At 31.9% G+C, this 20,258-nt stretch overlaps 1 protein-coding gene across 1 annotated transcript; it reads left to right on the top strand.

The window, feature by feature from the left end:
* The first annotated feature begins 12,446 nt into the window (after nt 1-12,446).
* Nucleotides 12,447-15,987, top strand: LOC133825815 (uncharacterized). The gene is made up of 4 exons (XM_062258709.1): nt 12,447-12,777; nt 15,358-15,405; nt 15,490-15,731; nt 15,811-15,987. Exons 1-4 carry the CDS (start codon nt 12,756-12,758, stop codon nt 15,985-15,987), a joined length of 489 nt encoding a protein of 162 aa, XP_062114693.1. The 5' UTR covers nt 12,447-12,755.
* The last annotated feature ends 4,271 nt before the right edge of the window (nt 15,988-20,258 follow it).

The raw sequence follows: 20,258 nt of genomic DNA, 5'->3' as shown, positions 1-20,258 counted from the left end.
GAAAATGAGTCATAATGAAATTGAGTATCCATTAGTGATTGCTTTAGAAAGATTTACAGTTTGTCTATTTTTTCTCTAGGAGTAATTATATTCCTTTTCTTTGTGTTATTGCTTACGTATCCATTTTTTTTTCTAACTGGTCATGGTCATGTGTCTGCATAAGTGGTATATGTGTTTCCTGAAGAAAAATTGCTTGTATATGTTATTTATTCATATTTGTCCTTTTTTCTAATGACCAGGTCGTTAAGTTTTGTATGTCTTTTTTTTCGATATGTTTACATGAGTATTTTTAAACATTGTTTTCAACATCTTTAATTTTCTCTTATTTCTTTCTGGTCATTTTCTTGATTTTGAATGCATCAGAATATATGGTAACAATGACAATTGATGCAGATTCAGGGGAGGCAACTTGCTATTAAGTAGTTAATATTTGAGCTATATATATATATATGTCCACAAAAGCATATAGACCAACTTTTTTCTAATTGGATGATTGAAAGAATAAATTGGATGGCTGATCGTTCAGAAAAAGGCCTACGTCAAAGTGAGGGAATCATGGTGAACTATGTTTACAGGTAATTTTTCTAATCACAACCAACTTTTTTTTTTCAAACTGGACACGTCCAAAATTTCAGTTTCTCTGAGAAAGTTTATGTTCCAAAAGTATCTTATGAAATTGAATGGGACCCAACTCATTAGTTATTATTGCTTTCGTGGAAGGTCTGCTGCCTTGTCACTTGCTAACTATATGTTGTATATTAACTCACATTGGATTGGGGCTAGACTAATTTTTTTGATCTTGCCGATATTTGTTTTCAAAGTATGAACTTTACTTAAAAAATCTATTATCAGGAGTTTTCCTAAAATATCCCGAACAATGCTTTGCAGGGTAGAGAGCATTGAAGAATATGCTCAATCATATTTCAACACAGGGCACATACATGCTTCTAGCAACATTCGGCACTATGTTGAGGTATTCATATGTTATGGTTGAGGTATATATATATTTTTTGTTACATATTGTTTTTAAGTTGCTGAAATATTATTTATTTTAATTTTTTAGTAGCTGAATTTAAGATTGAATGAGCGGAAATGATGATTATTATGAAAATGATGATTTTTTTGGACATTTGAGTTGGAATATGTTTCTTTATGTTAAGTTTGTACCATTAATGAATATAGTTTATGATTTCATGAATTTTATGGTTTTATTTTATCATTTAATTTTAATTTGTATTAATCTTTTAGGTATTGATTATATTCCTTTGGTTGTGGATCGAATTGCAAGGAGCAAATTTAATTAACTTGATTATTAATAGCAAGAGGTACGGAAGTTTGTTCTTTTAACTCTTTTATTAATATCATATAAATATTAGAGGAGTTTGAATATCTTAAATATTCATCCATAGAGAAGTAGGTTCTGAGATTAAAATTGTGTGCTGCAGTGATAACGGAAGGTTGAAAATTTGTGTGTCTTAGAGAAGTAGGTTCTGGAAAATGTGTTTGTGTGTTGCGGCGATATAAGGATGAAAACTTATTGTGTGTTGTTTGAATTTTTTTACTTGGTATTGATAGATGGTTAGGTAAGCTTTTAATTTTACTTAGTGGTTGGCATATTAATTTTATTTTTGTTAATAATCAATTGTTGACATATAAAGCTAAAAGTACTAGTAGACTATTCCCATAAGAATGATTACTTTAATAAATTTATAAGCGTTTTATTACTTCTAAGCTAGAAAAAGCTAAACAAATTTATCAATAAGAACTATATTACTTTTAAGCTAGACAAAAGCTCAATATCTAAATTATTAATAAGTTTTGAATAATACTTGTATAAAATACATTGAGTTATAAATAAAAAGTAAAAGGTATGATAAACGTAATATATTATAAATTAAGCTATAAATAAGCAAAACACATAATAGACTATGAAAATAAAACAGAAAAGAACTGTAACAAAATAATTATTTAGACTATAATATGTATATAAAACAATACAATAATATATATGTGAAAACCATAATAAATTTTCTCACTCAACACATGAGATGAACACTTCAAGGGTAAAGAGGGTATTTAATTCATACTCCTGTAAGAGAGAGAAAGAAAAACAGATAGTTTGAATCAGAAACAAAGTTTTCAAAATCTCCTTTAATTCATACTAGGGAGACTAAAATAGTAGTAAGACAATGGTAAAAAGGTCTAAATGAATACCACATGTATTGATGTATGACTTAGACATAAAAAAGGCTAGTGACTATTGAAAGCACACAGATATTATAATTTCTTCCTTTTATAGTTTTCTTACTTTTTTAAGACTTTATAGAAGAAAGAGTAAGACATTTGACTGGCCCAAAAGCTAGTAAAAACTGTGTTAAATGCGTTAATAGTGAATTTACACGCTTTCATGAGGGGACAAGAACAAACTTAAAGCTCATGTTTTTTTTATATAAATTTATGCCTTCTCAAAGAATCATTCCTCATAATAAAGTAAGCTATGTTCAAACACAATTCAATAGTCTATTAATAAACAGGTAGATACCGGACAAACAGAATTTCCGTGCAACAAATCATACAGGAACATACCTAAGGCTCTTGTTTTTCTTATAAAAAAAAATGAACAAACAAAATTTTCATGCAACAAATCATGTAGCAAGCGACAAGAGAACAAGGCCAAAAGAACACCAAAAACAAATAAATATTAATTAGCAACGTTTATCCTCTCATATTTCTTCTGCTTTCTTTTTTCTTTCTTTATTTTTTCTGTTTATCCTCAAATTGCTAGAGAAACATTAGTGTAAAATCTCTAGTTTAGAATAAGAAAACCTAAGACAACCAACAAAGACAAACTATCAAACACAAAGGATAGGCTATAAATTATTTTAATATATTTTAAATTATTCAAAAATTAAAACTTAAATAGATCAATCAATGTAGTAATCAAATGTTTATTAAATGAATCAATTTGATCAATTAATTGTTTTGGTTAGATCTATGAGTAAAAAAAAGGCAACAAAAGTTTGATCAGAGAAAGTAATCTAATTCAAACAAGATCGCAATACATATTGAATTTCAAACTGTGCATTTAAAAAACTGACTATAAGATTCAGAAGATAGTAAGAGACATTTTTTTAAAATAAGTGTATGATGTACTTTTTTTTTGGAATATAGAATTTTATAACTATGGTAATAACTAATAATTCAGGCAAAATTTTACTAGATTGATTAAATGTGTATTGATCATATCGTGGAACTGAATTTATGAGTAAACCAAAATTGTACATAGAATCATAATGTCTGGGATATCCTTGTTCTTTTTCTTAAGATTCCAAATGAAGAGGCTGAAAAAACTGTGCTTCTCCCAGAGCTAAGTATATATTAAAAGATGATTCTAAATACCTAAACTATTGAGAAGCTCTCCTTTTGGTACCCTAAATGTGAATATATTGTTTTTGTCTTTAAAACTTTTCCACTTTAGCCCCTGAACACACATGTTGTTAGATTTAATTTAAGGGCACAGCTGTAATTTCATACAGAACTTAATATTTAGTATTGATCTCTAAGCCTTTTAAAAGCGTCATTTTATATTTTAGAATTAATGTTAATAAGGACAATTGGGAACACTTTTAAAAAAATTAGGATCAAAATGAAAAGATTTAAATCTAGGACTAAAAAAGATTTTCCCTGTAGTTTGGATCGATATGCTTGTATATCATGGCATAGATTTTTAAGATCAGATATACACTTGTATGGACTATGGGGTACCTTTTTAGTTCCTTTTTCCTTATAATGGTCTCTGGGCTTTGTATGGTTTCAACTTTAAACCAAGCACTAAGAGGTTGAAAATTTGTTCAATCTTGATTATATATGTTTTTTTTATATATAAAAAATCCTTATATGTGACAATTTGCTTTACTCTTGTTCTATTTCTAAATTACTTCAAAAGATATTTCACATTTGGTGACAAATCTTAGCATGAAATCATTGAAATTGAAATTGAAATATTATTCTTTCATCATAAGCAATGAGATTACTCACCTTTTAATATGTTATTCTCTTCTTCAATTATGGTGATCACTCAAGGATATGATAGAGAACTAATTCATAAATTGTTTGGAGAATAATACATTAGATATTCTTAGTTTAACTTATTTACTGATTTGCAGGCAGATGTAGATAACAGTGGAACAATTGATTATGGAGAGTTTGTAGCAGCCACTTTGCATTTAAACAAAATTGAGAGAGAAGATCATTTGTTCGCGGCATTTTCCTACTTCGATAAAGATGGAAGTGGCTACATTACTCAAGACGAGCTTCAACATGCTTGCGAGGAGTTTGGTGTAGAGGATGTCCGGCTAGAAGAAATGATGCAAGAAGTTGATCAGGATAATGTGAGTATTTCTTTGATGATTATTCTGTTATTGCACCAATTGAATGGCTGTAAATTAAAATTCAGAGATTTAAAGAGTTGTTTTCCTTGCATAGGGCATATAATCATTCAAATTTTATTTTGAGCCATTAGTTGTTTTGTTTTGCAAATATCAAGATGGACTCATTAGAATTGAAGATCTTGTTTCTGTGGTTGAATTTACTTTTTCTTGAATTGCTACTGCTAGTGTGAATTTGGCTTAAACATCTTATTGTCTACTAAAATGAAACCTGCATTCTTTCAAGACTTGCATTTGTTTTCTGCGATTCATGGTTGAATTCGATATGGCTATCACTTCTATTTGTTTTATCTCCAAGACCTTACTGTTTCTCCCACGTTTTTTTTCTCCGTGCAGGATGGGCGCATAGATTATAATGAGTTCGTGGCGATGATGCAGAAAGAAACTATTGGTGTTGAAAGTAGTAACTTTTCACTATGTTGAATATTTAAGACTCCTTGAATACTTAAAGAACATTTTGTTGTTGATGACAGTGTTGAATGTTTTAAACTAATTTGTGGATTGTTAATACAATGTTGAATGTTTTTACTTTTTGTTATTTGAAAATCAAGTTCATTTGATGATGCTAGTATATATTATAAAGTTAATTTTAATTATATAAAAAAAATTAAAATATAATGGAATAAATTAGTGTTATAATACGAAAATTGTGTTATAATATCTATTACAATAACACTTTTTATGCAAAGAATTATGTTATGCAAACTTCATTATATAACACAAAAAATGTGTTATACTAAAGTGTAGTATAACACAAATTTATAAGTATTGAAATGTGTTATATAATCGACTATAAATAACATAATTAAACACTTATCTATTTATTAAAATAACACAGAAATTGTATTATAGTTGGCAGTATAATAACACATCTGTATAACAATGATAAAGTGTTATGTAAAGTACCCTGACCTACGATAACATAGTCAGTCTTAACACATCAAAAAGTGTTATGGTATGTTTTGATAACACATTTTCGGTGTTATTAAAAGCATTTTTTCTTGTAGTAGCCCTGGTTAGCCAAGTCCATCACACTGTGTACTTTAAATAGTGCTTAACTCACTGAACGCGTCATTAGGCCATAAACGTGCATCTAAGTGTTATTAATGGGCCAGGATGAAAAATCTCGGTCAAAAGGAATGGACATATTTTATTTAAAACATTAAAGTGTACATGGGATCCCATAAAAGTGTTTACAAAGTTGTTTACAATCCAAAAAGGTCATTACAGTTCAAAAGTTACAATCCGCCAACCTAAGGGGGAAAAATAGGGTTAAACCCTAGTTTCCCCTGAGAAACACCTTGGTCGTGGTGGTCAAGCAATCGCATATGTACACATCGTCACCTAAGCTCTCCACTCAAAGCTGGGTAAGCTTTTTTTTCCCTTTACCTGCACCATATAGCACTCGTGAGCCAAGGCTCAACAAGAAAATTTATTACTGCATGTATACGAATAATAATAAATGATCATGTAATCGTTCTGGGCTCGTGCGTCCTGAATTGTTGACTATTAAGTCATTATGGGGACTTGCGCCATAAATAGATGACTAGTAAGTCATTCTGGGGTCCTGCACTCTGAATAGATGACTAATAAGTCTCTCTGGGGTCCTGCGCCCTAAGCCATGTGACCATCAAGTAACCTGAGCATTTTAGCCCTGACTCTGAGTAACTAGTCATAGACTAGCCAAGCGTTTTAGTTTTCTTCGACCAATAGGTCAGTCAAGCATTTAATGCTAGTGTTGATTAGATATAATCATTTCGGCTTGTGCTTAATACGCTAATGTCGCTTTTGACTCATAAGTCAATTTCATACGACTAGCGCTCAGTACCATTGCCGATGATGACTAATCAGTCAGAGCTTCACGACTAGTACTAAACACCATTGCCATTTCTGACTAATAAGTCAGTGTCATTCACAAGTAAACAATGCTTTTAGGCATTTACAATGCAACCAATGTCCATATATAGAGCATTCAACATGCCTCGTCAATAATCATGTATGTCACATACTGGGTGCAGTTTTCTTACCTCAGGTTCGAGCGTAAAATATATAAAGAATGACCCTTGAGAACGTTCCTATCCTTAGGCCCTTAGTGGTCACCTAATCATAACCAAATATGAAATCCCATCAATAAAATGAGTAATAAAAGGTTTATGGACTAAAACTCAGCTCTTGGGACCTCGAATCCTACTAAAATGGTTAGTAAATTTGTTCCCGAGCCTTAAAGTTTGAAAACTCAAGCTTAAAACTAGTTAAAACCTAGACTTGCTCAAAAAGGACAGGCGGGTCGCGACCTACCCCCGAGGGTCGCGGCGCGTCCCCAAGACAGAGAGCCCCCTGTCCGAGTGGCGAGGCACGATTTGCCCTAAAGGGCCGCGGCGCCCCTGCCAAGCAGAGCCCAACGAAGGCCCTGGGGTTCACTCAAGTCGCGACTTACATGTACTCGGTTGCGACTTGACCTCGCGAACCCAGCTCCCCTGCATTTTTCTCAATCTAAACCCAACCAAAACTCTTCAAACCAATCACAATATGTAACGACCTCCTTTCTTAACATACATTTATATAGTGTAAAAACAAAGTTTAACCTAAATACGACAATACTGAAATTCTGAATTTACAAAAAACTTTATTAATTCATAAATTAATGTTCATAACTTCAAACCATACAATACCCACAACTAAAAAAAAACTTTATTTTACATACAAATCTTAATACTTTTATAAGTAATTTTTGTGTCGTTACTATACCTTAACGTAGAATTAGATATGTATCCAACCGATAAATTGAAAAGCTTTATGTAAATTATAAAGTTCACAAAATACTTTTTATGAAATATAAATATAAAATCAAGTTTCTCGTTTATTTATACAATAGCATAGCAGAACTCCACTCCCTTCAGGTCAGCCCCATATGTACAGTCATGTTGGCTCCACGTATACTCATCAACAATTTATATTTGGGGTATCTTACCTACAATACAAAACATTATCTGATGAGCTAAGGCTCAGTAAGCAGAATAACTACCTCATATGCATTAAAATAAACGTGCAATATGTTATGTATTTTCTTTCTTTCACTTTCCTTCTTTTGGGCCCTAGAGGATGCTGCTGCTGGCATTACATAGGGAATCACATTCCCACCTATACATAAACATGATAATAGAGAATTTCTCCCTCATAAAATGTAATAACCCGGATTTTTTTTTATTTTATTTATTGTGTTTTATGTAAACATTGTTCTGTGAAAAATTTTTTTATTAAGAGTAGGAATAATAATTAAAATAATATTTGGTGAATATTATTTTAATTAATGAAGTGTGAGTTGATCGCTTTAGACCATAGTGTGGGGACTTAGATGTGAAATAAATCTAAGAAGAACATCTTGTTCAAAGAGTTTAAGTATATGATTTTATGTGTTTAGAATCCACATAAAATCTTAGAATTATTTTAGACTATGATTTTGTGACTTATTCACACTACAAAAAACAAGGCCTATACCGAGAACAAATGTCATCGGTATAAACCTAAATGTTCTCGGGAGAGCTTCTACCGAGAACATGTCGTCGGCAGTAAGTCCTCGGTACAGCCGCGTCGGTAGAGGTAAACTTCTACCGACGACAATCAACATGTTCTCGGAATAGGTTGTACCGAGGACAATGTCATCGGTATAGAGTGAAAAATGTCCTCGGCACAACCAACCCAAATTTGTCATCTTAATGGGATATACCGAGGACAATGTCCTCGGTATAGACTAAACCAATTTTTTTTTTTTTTATATTTGTAATTTTTATTCACTTATTTATTTATTTATTTAATTTGAATTAAATATAAAACAATAGAATAAAATTAAAACACTTATATTAAACATATAAATAAAAACTGTAAAGTCCCATAATTTACTTAGCTAGTTAGATAGTAGTAGTAGTAGTAGTAGCAGCAGCAGTAGTAGTAGTAGTAGTAGTAGTAGTAGTAGTAGTAGTAGTAGTAGTAGTAATAGCTAGTATTAGTTGTAGTATGTTTATAACTGTGGATTTTGGTTCAGATCGGGATTTAATTGGACACTCATAGTAACACTTGTAGATTTTCTAAGTTTAACCTATAGTTTAAGAATATTAATTTTAACATAAGGTTTGATTAATATGACTGATATTGATGGTGATATTTATTATATTATAAGGTTTAGATAGACCCAATAAGATAGTAACACTTATCATATGTATGATTATTAAGAAATTATTATTTTAATGATAAAATAAGAGAAATATAAGACTTAGTCTTCATCAAAATCTGATAGGAGCATGACATTTATCACAATTTTATTTATTTGTGGATTAGGTTGATATTTAGATAATTAAATAGATTTTTCGTAACTTTAGGGTACTGTAACTTCCGACCTATTTTTGACCCAGTTATATTAGGAATTTCGAAAAATATTATTTCTTAAAAGTTGTAGATAATTTAATTATCTTTCTAACGGTATAAAGAGAGTCCAAATCGGAGTTCTACAGATCCAGATATGTTGATTTTACTGAATGGGGGTTTAGAATTACGAGATTTAGGGAGTTATAAGCACTACAAAAAAAACGTTCTATACCGAGAACATCTTACCGAGTACAAGTTCTCGGTATAGATCTTTTAGACACCCGCCTCCTTTACGCGGTTTTTTTCATTTTAGTTTGTGTACCGAGGACCTTATACCGAGAACATATTCTCGGTATAGGGTCTTTACCGAGGTCTTTACCAAGAACGTGTACTCGGTATAGATAATTCAGACTCCCGCATTTTTTACGCAGTTATTTCATTTTAGTTTGTGTACCGAGGACCCTATACCGAGAACATGTTCTCGGTATAGGGTCTTTATAATCTTCATCTTCCCCAAACAGAGAGCTCATTTCTCTGAAACGGAAAAAAACCCAAAACCGTTTTCTCCGCCCCCCATTTCTATTTTCCTGGATTTCGGCCCCCACAAACTTTGGTTTTTGTCAAAGTTTACCTTCCAAAGACGATTTAAGTGGATATAAGGTCTATTGAGGTAGTTATTTACAAATATTTCAGTTTCTTTTTTTGTATAAATTTATAAAAAAAATTTCAGTTTTGGATTTTTATAATGAGATTTTTGTGGTATTTTTTTCAGGTTTTGCATTGTATACCAGTGGTTTTAGAGGTATTTCACATTTTCTTTGTAATTTTTTGGTTTTATTTATATTTTTTGCATAAATATATTTAGGGTTTTATTTATAATTTGTTTAATATTGTTAATATATTGTTATTTGTTATATTATATATATAATTTCTGATTATGTAATTAAAATAGGTAAAAATAATAATTTGTGATGAAAATTAGTTAAAAATTTAGTGATATCTAATTTAGAGGAAATAATATATTGTGTAGTATTTTTGTAAAATACATATATAGTTTTAAGATTTAGTTAGTTTAATCATATGATAAATAATTAATTTATTAGTATGAAAATTTATTAATTTAATAATTTATTTTTTAGGTATATAATTTGACTTTTAGTTATAAATATATGTTTCTATGAAAATTTAATATTTGATTATTTGTTTTTTAGATTGGGTTAAATAATTTTAGTTTTAGATTATTAGATTTGGTTAATAAATTTTGATTATTAGAGTGAGTTTTGTTTATTTAATTTGAATTTTGTTGTTGTTGTTAATTTTTTTATTCTTAGTGTTGATGAATATTGATGCTTTGTTTTTGTTGTTAATTTTTAGTAGAATTATGATATTTTAAATAGAAAATTGAATAATTAATAAAATTTAGAGTAATAATTATAAATTATATAGTCATTTATTTACAATGTATTTGTATTGCTTTGTGTATGTTCTGCGACTGGATATTTTTTTATGTATTATTTGCAGGTTTTTAAATTTTGGGATATATGAAAATACAGCCGTTATGCTGCCCAATTTTTTTTAGAATTAAAAATACTCAATAATAGTTATAATTTAAGAAATAGTGAATTGATAAGTTGTATAATATATTTTTAATCATGATTAAATCAAATTAACAATAATATTATGCAACCAAATTTTAATAAAAATAAACATTAATCCTGAAATTTTATTTAAATAAGTAATAAATCTTAAAGTAATTCTAACGATTTATTCATTTTATATATATATATTTATGAAATTGTATAATGATATTTTGTAATTTTTGTTTGAAGGTTGGGTATTCGGTTTTTGTTGGACTAAAGAGATTGCTAGCAAGATATTGAAGGCATTGGTAAGTTTTTTTTAATTTTTCTGTATTTTTTTAATTTTTTTTCAATTTTTGAATAATTTATGTTTTTTTATATAAATAATATAATATTAATTTTAATAAAAATATGAAATTATTATATTAGATAGAATGTATTTATTTTTAGGTTTTCAAAATATGTATTAGTAAAAATGATATTAGGAATTGGAAAATTGTTATATGATTGATTAGTATTTTTTTTTAAATAAATTCTATGTTGTTTTGGTGAATTTTATGTGTATTAAACATATTAGTAAACATATTTAATATTTTTTAGAATTGTAAAATTTAGAGATATTGTGAATATTAGTAGAAGTACTCAATAAAATTTCTAATTTAATAAATAGTGAATTGATAAGTAAAATAATATATTTTAAAATTAAGATTAAAAAAATTAACATTAACATTATGCAACTAAATTTTAATAAAAATAAACATTAATTAAATAATTTAAGTAATAATTAAATCCTAAAGTAAATAAATAAATTTTAAACAAATCTTAGAAATTTTGTTTAAATTAATCAAACTATTCAATAAAGCATAAGTAAAATATGTAATTTAATAAATACTAAATTAATATGTAAAAAAATAATATGTGTTAGTTCTGATTAAATAAAATTAACAAATATATTATTAGAAAACCATTATTAAAATTAAAATTAAAATTAAAAAAATTAAATTTAATATTTGTTAGTTTTAATCATTATTAAAATTAAAATTAAAAAAATATGTTTTTAATAATATTTGTTAGTTGTTTTTAATTTTTCTGTATTTTTTTTAATTTTTATTTCAATTTTTGAATAATTTATTTTTGTATATAAATAATATATTTTAAAATTAAGATTAAAAAAAATTAACATTAACATTATGCAACTAAATTTTAATAAAAATAAAAATTAATCCTAAAGTAGTAAAATAAATTTTAAACAAATTTTAGAAATTTTGTTTAAATTAATCAAACTATTCAATAAAGCATAAGTAAAATATGTAATTTAATAAATACTAAATTAATATGTCAAATTTAAATAATTTTAATAATATTTACACTGAAATATATTATAGTTAGATATCATAAAACAACATAATTAACTTCAAAAAGCATAAGACATTAAAAAAACATATTTAATTATATTTGCTTTCTTTGGTAATAAGAAATTATTACCAAAGATATAATAGTGTTATTATCACCTAGTGATAATATTATATTTTTTTAGTGTTCATCACAAGAAGCCTTAGACCCGTTTAGAGAGGGTGAGTCATTGAAGACTCTTACATTTGCCTCTCTCTGAATTAGGACACACATAAATTGATTGTAAGTTTGATGATTAGTGTTCCGTGCAGTGCTACATTCATACAATGTCGATCGACAAGAGTTGGATTAATTTGACAGATCGATTATCCGATGAGTATGAGGCTGGTGTGATGGATTTTCTCCAGAGAGCCCGGCAGTGCGTTGACTCAAGGGGATTGGTGAAATGTCCGTGTAGGAGGTGTGTCAACGTTGAATTTCAGACGATTGATGTATTAGAAAATCATCTTTTTGTAAATGGTTTTCTACGGAAATATACCAATTGGCATTGGCATGGAGAGGATGAAATAATACCAATGAGAGCTCGGATAGATCAAAATGATGAAGATGAAATGATGGATGTTCTCACTGATCTTATGCAAAATGACAATGACGAACAAGCGGAGAATGAGCGCGGTCAAGAGATACCTACAGCTGACTACAGGAGTGGGCAACATTATAACGATTTGTTTGCTGAGATCGAGGCTCCATTATTCCCCGGGTGTCAAAATTACACTTCATTGAATTTCCTAGTGAAGTTAATGCATTTCAAAGTGTTGGGAAAAATTCCCAACAAAATATTTGATGGAATGCTGGAGTTGTTACATGATGCATTTCCAGCCCCAAATAAGCTTCCAAAATCGCACTATGCAGCGAAAAGGTTGTTGCGGAAACTTGGATTGGGCTACGAGTCAATCCATGTCTGCAAGCATGATTGCACACTGTTTTGGAAAGAACATGCTGGAAAAAGCAAATGTCCTGTTTGTGGAGAGGATCGATGGGTGGACAAGAACACCAAGGGAAAGAAAGTGCCTCATAAAGTGATGCGTTATTTTCCTTTAACCCCTAGGTTAATGCGAAAATATGCATCGAGGCACATTGCTCAACATATGAGATGGCATCACGAGCAACGTATAAAAGAAGATGGTGTATTGCGTCATCCTGCTGATGGGAAAGCTTGGAAGGACTTTGACCGAAATAATCCAACATTTGCAATGGAACCCAGGAATGTGCGGCTTGGATTGGCTGCAGATGGATTCAATCCCTTTGGTAATATGAGTCTGTCTTATAGTATGTGGCCAGTAGTGTTGACGACATATAACTTGCCACCATGGTTGTGCATGAGAGAAACTAATTTCATGTTGAGTTTATTAATTCCGGGACCTCATTCGCCAGGAAAAGATTTTGATGTTTTCTTAAGACCATTGATTGATGAGTTAAAAGAATTATGGGTGACTGGTGTACAGACTCGAGATGCAGTCGATGGCAGTTTCTTCACTCTTCGGGCAGCTTTGATGTGGACTATAAACGATTACCCAGCAAGGAGTAGCCTTTCTGGATGGACTGCTCAAGGTTATCATGCTTGCTCTACTTGCAATGTGGCAACACCATCTATTCGTTTACAAAAGAAGGTTGCTTTTTATGGTCATAGACATTTTTTACCAATCAAAAATGCCATTAGAAGGGACAAGAAGACATATGGTGTCGTTGAAAAAAGATTACCACCAAAGCCATTAACCATGCAAGAAATGTTCACACAAATGAGTTTTATACCTGATTCTCTTCCTGGTAAGCATGTCAGTTATGGCGGCCAAAAAAGAAAGCGTACAAAAGAGCAAGTTGGTTGGCGGAAAAAAAGTATATTTTTTGAGCTCCCATATTGGGCCAACATAATGTTGCGACACAATCTAGATGTTATGCATGTTGAGAAAAATGTGTGCGACAGTTTAGTAGGCACAATAGTTGGGCTGGAGAATAAGACCAAAGACACAGTTAGTGCCAGAGTAGACTTGGAGAAGATGAAAATGAGACCAGAGTTACAGCTGAGGAAGTTGAATGGTCGGATACAAAAGCCTGCGGCCAAATTCACTTTCACTGTTGAAGATCGCCAAAAGTTTTGTCGATTTCTTAAATCAGTGAAGTTTCCAGATGGTTTTGGATCTAACCTAAGGAAAAATGTGATTGATAATGACAATAAGATAACTGGTTTGAAATCGCATGATTGTCACATCATTATGCAACGCCTTTTGCCAGTTGGTGTGCATGCATTCCTAGAGAAATCAATGAGTACAACTATTATTGAGTTATGCACTTTCTTCAAGCTCATTTGTGCGAGAACTCTAAAAGTCTCAGATTTAGAAAAATTCCAAACTTCAATTGTTGAGATTGTTTGCAAGTTAGAGAATATTTTCCCACCTGCTTTTTTCGATATCATGGTCCATCTACTAATACATTTACCGGAAGAAGCAATACTTGGAGGACCGGTTCACATGAGGTGGATGTATCCTTTTGAAAGGTATATGAAAAAATTGAAGAATTATGTCTGTAACAAAGCATGTCCAGAGGGGTCAATAGCAGAAGGATATGTGGTTCATGAGGCATTAACATTTTGCTCCATGTACTTGAAAGGTGTTGAGACAAAGTTCAATCGTCCAGACCGAAATGTAGATGTTGGTCCATCACTTAAAAAGATGTCGGTCTTTCGATCTCAGGGTCGTCCAATTGGTAAGAAATCATTGACAATTTTGGAAGATGAAGTGAAGAAAATAGCAGATTGGTATATTCTAAATAACTGCAATTTGATCTTGCCATATCTTCGGTAAGTAATTAAAGTAGTTCATCATTTCATTGCATGTTTATTATAACACTTATTAGTAGCTCTTAAATTAGTTGTTTTTGTTTTTTGCAGAGAGCATAGGGAAATTCTACAGACTAGAGGTGTTGAAAACCTAGACCAATTACATAGAGAGGAATTTCCTAATTGGTTTTATAATAAGATTTATCATCTTCGACAAACAGGATCCTTGGAAGTAGATGAAGAATTAATCTCTTTAGCAAACGGTTCTTCAACTCGTGTTGCGTCGTACCCTGGGTGTGTAGAAGTAGTTGAAGAACAAGCGGAGGATGTAGAAGTAGATGTTATGCACGACACTAGTTCCTCTAATTTCCAATTATTCGTTGATCTTGGACCGTTGCCACAAATCAGCTTTGAACATACGGGGGCTCCATTACAATTTGTTGAGATAGATAATGTTGCAATTGAGGAGGAGAGGGAGGAGGAAATGGAAGAAGAAGAGGAGGAGGAGGAAGAGGAAGTGGAGGAGGAGGAGGAGGAGGAGGAGGTTGAATATGAAGATGATGAAGAGGAAGATGAACACATAGAAACCGATGATGATAGTGAAGATTATTATAGTGATAATTAAGTGGTAATTTTATAATATGTTGAAGTAATTATTTTTAACAATAAATAATTTTATATTGTCATTTTTAACTGATAAATGTAATTTTAATATCGATTAATTTGACAGATATGGCTGATGTTATTGCTCAATCTCACGGGGGTGATGGTGAAGGATGCGATCCTCCACGTGGACCGTCAGATATCCCAGCTGATTGTGAACGAGGTAATACTTTACACATTGATATACTCCTTAAAATTTAACAATTAATCCATATTAATTTTAAAATATTGAATTTGCATACAATAGCGCCTCCAAGTAAACGTGGACACCATAAGGGATTGAACACGCGGGAAAAGAGGGAACAGTTGGGGCGTCCTCTCCCTCTCGAGTGGGATGTGCGGGGGAGAACATATAAAGAGATCGGAGAGTACAGCTCAAATTTCTCAAGAGAGCTCGGATTACTTGTTCGACAATACACAGATCCGGACTGTCCTCAATGGTCAAAAGTACCAAATGCCTCGAAAGAAAGAATACTTGCACATTTGGAAGTAAGTAGTTTATGTATTTTTATGTTAATTCTCATTTTATGTTATATATGATATTTACTAATAAATGTTTGTAAATTAGGATGATTTGTTTGATATTGGGCGTACTAGATATGGAGAAGGGCATATGCCTGGGATCTTGAGAGGCATTGATACTTCGTGTGCTAAAAAGTATTCTGACTGGAAGTACGATATTAAAGAGCATTTAATGATTAATGGGCCACAAAATCGTTATGGTGGTTGCACGGATACGCAGTAGCAAAAAGCAATAGATTTTTTCCGACGCCCAGAAATTACGGTATTAATTTCTTGCTAAACTTAACTATCTTAATTAAATATATTACTAACGATAACTTTTTGCAGAAACGTTCTGTGGTCAACAAGGAAAATAGAAGGAAACTGAAAGAGCTTAGCTATGGAGGTTCTCAGTCAATCCCAGCCTTACGCTATAAAAAGTTTAGTTAATTAATTATTTTTTAGTTTATTTTTCTTATTTACATTTAATTATTAATTTTATAAAAATATATGTACGTGACAGCGCAATTTAGAGACTGGACAACTTGAGTCCATCCCGGATAGCTGGATGGATACTCACCATAAATCAGGCACAGGGTGGGTGATAGAGACAGCCAAAAATACTTGGGTACGTTAAGTTTTTTTAAACATTTTTCAAATTTTTAATTGTTTCAAAATTTTAATTACATTATACATTGTATCACAGGAGGAATTGCGTGCATACCGCGACACACAGCAGACACAGGCAACTGATACTGAGAGTTCCACACCAGTTTCGAGTGCGCCTGAAGATGAAGACATATCTTTGGTACAAAATGTCTTCGGAAAACGACGGGGCCACCAGAAAGGATATGGACGTATCCTTAACATAAGGGACCGAACTCCATTTGATTTTCGTCCTTCACAAACTAGAGATGAAGAGTTGTCTGAGATGAGAGAGCGTCTTCGACAATTAGAGGAGCATGTCCGGACTCATTGTATCACCCCGGGATCTCAATCTGCCCCACCACCACCCGATGATCCCGATGTTGGAGCACCGACTCAGTAGGACTTATGTATGAATTTTATTACAATTGACTATTACATTATCATGTTTAAGACAAGTCTTTATTTTGATTTAGCGAATATACTCTTATGTTTTTATTTATATCTTTAATATAAGTGTTTTAATTTTATTCTATTTTTTTTATATTTAATTCAAAATAAATAAATAAGGGAATAACAAATATAAAAAAAAAATTGGGGACAAGTCTATACCGAGGACATTGTCCTCGGTATATATCACCAAGATGTCGGTATATACCAGTACGATGAGAAATTGGGGTTTGTTGTACCGAGGACATTTGTCACTTTCTACCGAGGACATTATCCTCGGTAAAACTTATACCGAGAACATTTTTAATGTCGTCGGTATAAGTTTTGTTTTACCGACGCGGCTGTACCGATAACTTTATACCGACGACATTGTCTCGGTAGAAGATATACCAAGGACATTCGGGCTTATACCGAGGACATTTGTTCTCAGTATAGGCCCTGATTTTTGTAGTGAAGTTAGGATTCTATTTGTTTTTATTATTTTAAAAGTCAAGCTTTGAATCATTAAATCTCTCTGAAAATTTGAACAATTCCTAAGACTTTGGCTAAAGGATATTCAAATATTTTCAATTAAATTTATTATTTTTATTCAAAGCCAAAAATAAGATTTTTATTCCTAGAACTCTATAAATAGGACCTAGCACCAAGCATTTTTCATTCATTCATCAAGTTAAGTTCAGAGGCTGCAAGTTGCTAGGTTATTGTGAGAGTGTAAACACTTGGGTTGTGAATTATAAACTTGATCACTATAAGCTTACCAAACACTTGGGAAGTAAGGTTCTATTCACATTCGGTTCAAGGTTTAGATTGATCATAGAAGTACTCAAGGTATCCCAAGCTCTAGTCCATTTCGGTATTATTTTCTTTAAAGTTCTCATAGTCTTCTACTCAGCCTTCTAACCTATTCTTTATTTTGGTTAGGAAATCTAAGAACTTGCACATAAGTTTTTGGTAAGTATTTTTCTCAATGGTATAGTCCTCCCATTCCTTTTATTTCCCTTTTCTTCAATATACTCACCTTATTATAAATGGTTTTTAGGAGTGTTCCAAGGTCCCAAATCAGTTCTCATATCCCGGTTATTTTGGTAAGGAAAATAGGATAGGATTTATGTGCTATATGTTTTGTATGTTATCTTATGGTTTTTATGTTATGAAATATGTTATGATATGTATGTTTGTAAACTTGGGCATATGACCCATATGACTAACAAGCCCCGAATAGATTATGGGCATATGACCTGCTTAGCTAGTAGGACCCCAAATAGATTATGGGCATATGACCTGCTTAGCTAGCAGAACCCCACTAATCTAATGGGCATATGACTTGTTTAGTCTATGGGACCTCAAGTAATAATGGCCATTATAATTTGTATGTGATATATGTGTTATGGTATGTTTTTTTTTTATATTGCACTGTGAATTTTTATGTATATGGCTATATGTTAGATTTTCCTTGCTGGGCATTAGGCTCATTCCTCTTTGTTTATATGTGCATGAAAATAGGTCTTAGTGGCGGGGAAGGTTCTTGGAAGCTTAGAGAATGTGTATTGAGGAGGAATTGATTCAAGAGCCGAGCGTTTCGATTCGAGGATGTAGTTTTGTTTCTTATGGTTTTTACATGTATCTTTCCGCATTTTGTTATGTAAATCTCTTTTTAATTATGTCATGTTTTGATTTTAAAACAATGGGATCCCATATCCTAACTTGAATTTTATGTAAGTTTAACTTTTATTTTTACAAGTTTCTTAAATAAAGTTATGGTCTTTTCACTTGTAAGTTTTATTAAGGATTAGTGTTTATGTATAGTTTTCGTTAATGGTCCAAAAGTCTAGAGTAGTTAGGTCATTACAAAAACATAAGAGTATGTTTGCTGAATCAAAATAAAGAGTTGTCTTAAACATGATAATGTAATAGTCCATTGTAATAAAATTCATACATAAGTCCTACTGAGTCGGTGCTCCAACATCGGGATCATCGGGTGGTGGTGGGGCACATTGACATCCCGGGGTGATACAATGAGTCCGGACATGCTCCTCTAACTGTCGAAGACGCTCTCTCATCTCAGACATCTCTTCATCTCTAGTTTGTGAAGGATGAAAATCAAATGGAGTTTGGTCCCTTATGTTAAGGATACATCCACCTCATGTGAACCGGTCCTCCAAGTATTGCTTCTTCCGGTAAATGTATTAGTAGATGGACCATGATATCGAAAAAAGCAGGTGGGAAAATATTTTCTAACTTGCAAACAATCTCAACAATTGAAGTTTTGACTTTTTCTAAATTTGAGACTTTGAAAATTCTCGCACAAATGAGCTTGAAGAAAGTGCATAACTCAATAATAGTTGTACTCATCGATTTCTATAGGAATGCATGCACACCAACTGGCAAAAGGCGTTGCATAATGATAAGACAATCATGCGATTTCAAACCAGTGATCTTATTGTCATTATCAATCACATTTTTCCTTAGGTTAGATCCAAAACCATCTGGAAACTTCACTGATTTAAGAAATCGACAAAACTTTTGGCGATCTTCAACAGTGAAAGTGAATTTAGCCGCAGGCTTTTGTATCTGACCATTCAACTTCCTCAGCTGTAACTTTGGTCTCATCTTCATCTTCTCCAAGTCTACTCTAGCACTAACTGTGTCTTTGGTCTTATTCTCCAGCCCAACTATTGTGCCTACTAAACTGTCGCACACATTTTTCTCAACATGCATAACATCTAGATTGTGTCGCAACATTATGTTGGCCCAATATGGGAGCTCAAAAAATATACTTTTTTTCTGCCAACCTACTTGCTCTTTTGTACGCTTTCTTTTTTGGCCGCCATAACTGACATGCTTACCAGGAAGAGAATCGGGTATAAAACTCATTTGTGTGAACATTTCTTGCATGGTTAATGGCTTTGGTGGTAATCTTTTTTCAACGATACCATATGTCTTCTTGTCCCTTCTAATGGCATGTTTGACTGGTAAAAAATGTCTATGACCATAAAAAGAAACCTTCTTTTGTAAATGAATAGATGGTGTTGCCACATTGAAAGTAGAGCAAGCATGATAACCTTGGCCAGTCCATCCAAAAAGGCTACTCCTTGCTGGGTAATCGTTTATAGTCCACATCAAAGCTGCCCGAAGAGTGAAGAAACTACCATCGACTGCATCTCGAGTCTGTACACCGGTCACCCATAATTCTTTTAACTCATCAATCAATGGTCTTAAGAAAACATCAAAATCTTTACCTAGCGAATGAGGTCCCGGAATTAATAAGCTCAACATGAAATTAATTTCTCTCATGCACAACCATGGTGGCAAGTTATATGTTGTCAACACAACCGGCCACATACTATAAGAAAGACTCATATTACCAAAGGGATTGAATCCATCTGCAGCCAATCCAACCCGCACATTCCTGGGTTCCAT

Source organism: Humulus lupulus, chromosome 3 (genome assembly GCF_963169125.1).
Source record: "Humulus lupulus chromosome 3, drHumLupu1.1, whole genome shotgun sequence".
Classification (NCBI taxonomy): Eukaryota; Viridiplantae; Streptophyta; class Magnoliopsida; order Rosales; family Cannabaceae; genus Humulus; species Humulus lupulus.
This window is presented reverse-complemented; position numbering and strand designations above follow the sequence as displayed.

Excerpts from the sequence above, each read along its gene's own strand:
- LOC133825815 (XM_062258709.1), top strand. The coding sequence starts at position 12,756 with ATGTCCTGTTTGTGGAGAGGAT. Across the intron at positions 12,778-15,357 it reads GTCCTGTTTGTGGAGAGGAT|GCGATCCTCCACGTGGACCG; the intron begins CGATGGGTGGAC and ends ATGGTGAAGGAT. Across the intron at positions 15,406-15,489 it reads CCCAGCTGATTGTGAACGAG|CGCCTCCAAGTAAACGTGGA; the intron begins GTAATACTTTAC and ends TGCATACAATAG.